The sequence below is a fragment of the Lissotriton vulgaris genome, unplaced genomic scaffold (assembly GCF_964263255.1).
Source record: "Lissotriton vulgaris unplaced genomic scaffold, aLisVul1.2 SCAFFOLD_3170, whole genome shotgun sequence".
Taxonomy (NCBI): Eukaryota; Metazoa; Chordata; class Amphibia; order Caudata; family Salamandridae; genus Lissotriton; species Lissotriton vulgaris.
In genome coordinates this window covers 193,346-199,453 of record NW_028255608.1, presented here as the reverse complement: position 1 = coordinate 199,453, position 6,108 = coordinate 193,346, and the positions used below count along the sequence as shown (strand labels likewise).

At 48.5% G+C, this 6,108-nt stretch overlaps 1 protein-coding gene across 1 annotated transcript; it reads left to right on the top strand.

The window, feature by feature from the left end:
• The first annotated feature begins 4,393 nt into the window (after positions 1 to 4,393).
• LOC147659062 (zinc finger BED domain-containing protein 6-like) lies at positions 4,394 to 5,689 on the top strand. Its single transcript, XM_086951997.1, has one exon. The coding sequence runs from the start codon at positions 4,406 to 4,408 to the stop codon at positions 5,687 to 5,689; it is 1,284 nt and encodes a 427-aa protein (XP_086808123.1). The 5' UTR covers positions 4,394 to 4,405.
• The last annotated feature ends 419 nt before the right edge of the window (positions 5,690 to 6,108 follow it).

Genomic DNA, 6,108 nt, shown 5'->3' with positions numbered 1-6,108 from the left:
ACAGTCCAGATTCCGAGCCAAACACAGCACTGAGACCGCACTCATCGCAGCAACAGACGACATTCGAACTCTACTGGACAATGGAGACACAGTCGCCCTCATCCTCCTCGACCTCTCCGCAGCCTTCGACACAGTCTGTCATAACACCCTCCTACAACACCTCAGAAACATCGGAATCCAAGGAAAAGCACTGGAATGGATCACCTCGTTTCTTGCCGGAAGAACCCAGAGAGTCCGCCTCCCACCATTCAAGTCAGAGGCCACTGAAGTCATTTGCGGTGTGCCACAAGGATCCTCACTCAGTCCCACCCTCTTTAACGTATCCATGAACCCCCTCGCGGCCATCGCACGCCAACACAACCTCAACATCATCTCCTACGCTGATGATACCCAACGGATCCTCTCACTCACCAAAGACCCTAACACCGCCAAAACCAACCTCCATGAAGGAATGAAAGAAGTAGCCGAATGGATGAAGCAAAGCCGTCTGAAAATGAACTCCGACAAAACAGAAGTCCTTATCTTAGGCACCTCCCCCTCTGCCTGGGACGACTCTTGGTGGCCAGAGTCCCTCGGAAAAGCACCCATACCGACGGACCACGCACGGAACCTGGGCGTCATTCTGGACTCCTCACTCTCGATGACCAGACAAGTCAATGCCGTTTCATCAGCTTCAACATTCTTCGCATGCTCAAAAAAACATTTAGCTGGATCCCCACCGAAACCAGAAAAACGGTCACCCACTCATTGGTCACAAGCCGACTGGACTACGGAAACACCCTATACGCCGGTACCACCGCAAAACTTCAGAAAAAACTCCAACACATCCAGAACGCTTCAGCCAGACTCATACTAGACATCCCATGCAATGACCAAATTTCTGGTCACCTGAAACACCTCCACTGGCTCCCCGTCAATAAGAGGATAACATTCCGCCTCCTAACCCACGCACACAAAGCACTTTACGAACTTGGACCCGAATGCCTCAACACACGACTTTCCTTCTACACCCCCTCTCGCCAGCTACGCTCCTCCAACCAAGCCCTGGCTGCTGTACCTCGCATCAACAAAACCACCATGGGAGGAAGATCCTTCTCCTACCTGGCGGCTAAAACCTGGAACTCACTTCCCATCCACCTTCGCCTCACTCAAAACCATCTAGCATTCAGAAAGCAACTTAAAACATGGATATTCGACAAATAATTCCCCACCCCTCCCTAAGCGCCTTGAGACCCTCTGGGTATGTAGCGTGCTATATAAATCTCTCTGAATTGAATTGAATTGAATTGAATTTTGAGTGCTGCTACAGGCAGGCCCTGGCCATGTGCTGGGAGGCAGGGGGCCATTTTGAATGCAGGCAGTGTTCTTAGGTCTGCAACCATTTTGCCTAGCTTTCAACCTTTATGCCCAGGGGTAGTGAGTGTTGCATGGGCCTAGTCTTTCTGTGGGGTGTCTTGAATTTAAACATCATGGAGGGCCTGGATGGCTTGGGATTGTGCTGATTTTTCTGTGATTTTCGTTTTTTTGGCTGTTGTTGTGGCCTTTTCACCAGGGGTAGTGAGTGTTGCATGGGCCTAGTCTTTCTGTGGGGTGTCTTGAAGTTAAACATCATGGAGGGCATGGATGGCATGGGATTGTGTTGATTTTTCTGTGTTTTTCGATTTTTTGGGGTGTTCATGGGGACAGGCCATGTGGGTGGGGGCCATTTTGAGTGCTTCTACAGGCAGACCCTGGCCATGTGCTGGGAGGCAGGGGGCCATTTTGAATGCAGGCAGTGTTCTTAGGTCTGCAACCATTTTGCCTAGCTTTCAACCGTTATGCCCAGGGGTAGTGAGTGGTGCATGGGCCTAGTCTTTCTGTGGGGTGTCTTGAATTTAAACATAATGGAGGGCTTGGGACTGTGCTGATTTTTCTGTGATTTTCGATTTTTTGGGGTGTATAACTGAACTGATGTTCCTCTGTCTTCCATTGCTTTTAGGTGCACAAGACTCAAGAGAACCACCAGTGCCAGGAAGAAGTCCTGCAGCGGTGTGTGTGTGCAGCATAACGTCACGCGACGTCACGTCTGGCCACAGACAACTCTGCAACTCGTGCAACTACGGCCTGCTGTTCTGACCTGCTCTGAAGAAGATGGCCCCAAAAAAAGTTCCCCGTAGCTCCTCTAGCAAGAAAGTTGCCAGTAAGGAGCAGAAGAAGCAACTTACCAAGGAGACTGGTGTGCCGCCCGCCACATTTTTTGGGAGTAAAAAAAAAAGTACGCCTGCAGCAGCAGCGGGATCTGCTGGGGACCAAGCTGGGAGCAGCACCCCCGCTCCATTGGGCTCAGTGCCACCACCACCACCACCACCACGCCAACTTAAGTCCAAGCCCTTGAGTGCTGCAGTGGCACTTAGTCTAGTTGTTCAATCACCATCGACCAGTGATGTTGGCTCATCGCAAGAAAGTAGCAGCAATGTCCCTCAATCAACACAGGTAGTTGTAACTCATCTGACGAGTGTTGAACAACCACAGCCGCAACAACAACCACATGTGCAAGTACAAGCCCAAGTACATGTGGAAGGAGAGGCAGCGCAAGGAGATGCGCAAGCAGAGGTGCATGGAGGGTCACAAGTGCCCACAATAGTTGTTCCTCCCAAAGTAGGGGCACATCAGGAAATCGACAATCAAGCTGAGGTATCATTTGAGGAAGCCACTTCTCCTGATGATCATTCATTGTCTTCCACATCCCTAGCACGGAAAAGATCAAGGGTGGAGTCTACATCTTCTTCAAGCCCACCTCCTTCTGATGATATGGATCAAAATTGGGGACCACCAGCACTGCCGTCTGAGAGTGAGGCACACCATGATCTGACAAAGGTAGTTAAGCGTAAAAGGAAGCTCGTCCAACGTCTCATAGTTATGGAGTGTGATGAGGCTCAACAAGAAGTGGTGGATACTGCTGCTGATGAAGACTGTCACGACGACGACCCAGTCATCATAAAGGTCACTGCAGCCCCAATGGGCATGCAGCAAACAGACATTTTGACCCTCGCCCGAGAAGCTGCTGAGCGTGATGATGTTGTCGACGAGGAGGCAATGGAAGAAACACCACAATCATTGGAGTTAACTAGTACACCAACACGTACCACTTCCATATTTCTTCTCCCCAGAAGGGACCTCCATCCACCTCGACCTCAATTAGTGGTGGTGAAAGTGTAAAACGTACTAAAGTTCGGCAATCCACATCCTCCACTTCATCTGGCATTAGCAGCAGGACCACCACCGCCAGTATCGCTGCCTCCTCCGGCCCCCAAAGACATTTCAAGTCCGCAGTTTGGGACTTCTTTAGTGTTTGCCCAAAAAAAGAAAACCTTGCCAATGTAGCATTTGGAAGCATGCAGTTAGTCGTGGTAAGTTTGGTACCAACTATGGTACCGGAGGCCAGAGAGGTCATCTTGAGAGACAGCACGCTGTCCAATGGTTTGCGCACCTAAAGGAGATCAAGGAAGCCCAAAGTGCAAGTCAAGAAAACGTTGATGTTTCATCTGATGATGAGGAGGAGGAAGAAGACGTGTCAAACACTTCACTTACACCCAGTACCCCTGTCAGCAGCACACCCCATGTGAGCCACACTAAGAGTGTGGGAGAGAGTGAGACACCAATGTGAAAAAGTTCATCAGCGAGCGTAACTGGGTCGAAGAAGTCATCATCATCCCGTAAATGCTTGGTCCAGGGCAACATTAGAACCATGTTTTTTACAGAAGCGCCATATGAACGCAACCACCCACTGACGCATCTGTATAACACTAAGCTGGCTAAAATGCTAGCTCTGGACCTTCTCCCTTTTTCTTTTGTAGAAGGGATTGGTGTTCTAGAATTAGTGGCAGCGCGCTGCCCTAAATGGAAGGTTACTAGCCGGTTCTATTTTGCCAGAGTTGCGGTTCCAGCACTACATGAAGATGTGCTTGAGGTGATTGGGGCAGCTTTGCAGAAGAGTGCTGTTCACACTATACATCTGACAACAGACATGTGGACCAGTGGCACAGGCGCTGATTACATGTGCATCACTGCACACTGGGTCTCTTTTTCAGGGGTTAAAGAAAAGCTAAACGCAGGTGTTGACCCGGACCAAGTTTTTAAAGCTGCTCGGAAACATGCAACACTAGCCATGTTTGGCTTGGAGAAAAGTCACAGAGCACAAAACATTTTGGATGAGTTTAACACAAAGGTCTTTCACTGGCTGTCCTCCAAAAAACGCCAAATTGGTTATGTTTCCACGGATAATGGCGCCAATGTAGTTAAGGCCATGGAGCTGGGTCACTATTTCAGAGTGCCGTGTTTGGCGCACTGTATAAACCTGGTTGTTAAAATTTTTTTGAGTGATGAAGACAGTCTAGCGTGCGAGTTAGTGGCCACCTGCCGAAGAATGTGCAACCATTTCAGCCATTCTTTTAAGGCCCGGAAGCATCTGAGGAGCCTGCTACATGAACGTCAAATGCCAGTGAAAGCACTCATCCAGGAGGTGCCAACACGTTGGAACTCAACCTTCTACATGCTTGAGCGTCTGTATGAGCAGTATACGGTACTCGATCACTATTTCTTAACACTGGGTGCAGCTCGGAAGGACCTGAGGATAGATGCGGTGCAATGGGACCTAATTAAAAGCCTGACAGACATGCTTCATTCTTTTGAGGTCTTCACGCGTGCAGTCAGCAAGGAGGACTGTAATTTGGGAAAAGCTATCCCATTGTTGTGCATGCTGGAGCACCAACTGAAGGCGGTGTCTTCTGTGTTTCAAAAAGATGAAAAAAACCAAGACCCTTTTGTTTTGGCGGAGAAATTATTAGAGCACCTACGTGGTGATGAACGTCTTAAAATGATCCACTCAGAACAGCATTACATTTGTGCTACTATTCTGGATCCACGCTACAAAAAGGCGCTGGCAGGCCGAGCATTCTTTCCTTTTGCTGATGAAGATGTTACAAAGTACAAACGTTGGCTAGCCTTGTCAGCCAAGAGGTTTGAAAGAGAACGGCAGCTCATTGAAGGAAAAGGCAGTACATCAGCATCAGCAGGCCATACCCAGTCAAAACAATCCACTTCTGCACCTGTGGCTGTGGCACAAGTGACCTCTCAGCCGTTAAAGACACCGGCAACCGGATCATCTGCACCAGACACAACAGTAACATTGGATGCAGAAGAGGATTGGCTAACTTGGCTTGGGTTTGGTTCTCAAAAGGTCACAGCAAAAAGTAAGCAAAGTGGAGGAACCTTGGAGGACCTTGAGTCGATGGTGCAGGACTATCTGAATGACTCAACAGAGGTCTATGTTAATGCTGACCCATTGGCGTATTGGCATGGGAGAAAAGAATTGAGGCCACAGCTCTCCAACCTGGCTATAAACTACTTGTCTTTCCCACTCGCAAGTGTGTCTTCTGAACGTGTTTTCAGTGCTGCTGGTGGCATTGTAACTCCCAAACTGAGCCACCTCTCGCCCAAAAATGTGGAGAGGTTAACAATGATCAAGATGAATCAGCACCTCATACCACCAGATTACAAAGTACGAGAAAGCACGCCGCATGAAGACGAGGAGGACAGCAACGTAGATGAGGGAATTTGTTCTCTGTTCGGTGACACTGACCTCACCCTGCCTGAATTCGAAGAGTATGATGACGAACTCTTATTCTTATTCACTGACACCGAGCCCTGAAAATGAGACAATGAATCAATAACTTTCTTTTTTGTCCTTATTCACTTTTATTCCTGTTTGTCTGTCTTTCTTTGTTTTGCACAGTTAATTTAATTCAAACTTTAATCACCTAATCACAAAAACAAGCCCATCAGCAGAACTGTCTTCACTTGTTTGCTTATTGATTTGAAGGTGCTGCAGTCTGCATTCCTCAGGTTCACAAGTTCAGAAGAACATGCTCCTCTATCCTCCTCCTCCAGACTCCTATTTCCCTCAAAGCAGAGGGCTGGATTACGCCCAATGAAGAAAGACTCAGCACTTGTGGGGGTGTTCTACTTCTTTGCGGGTGAGTGGACGGCTCTGGGGCCATTGCTGGGAAGCTCTAATACCGGATAAAAGTGGTTTGGAGCAAATCGGAGGCAGATTTTTTTTGCGTTTTT

What these genes read in the sequence shown, in the direction of transcription:
- LOC147659062 (XM_086951997.1), top strand. Translation starts at nt 4,406, where the DNA reads ATGTGCAACCATTTCAGCCATTCTTTTAAGGCCCGGAAGCATCTGAGG.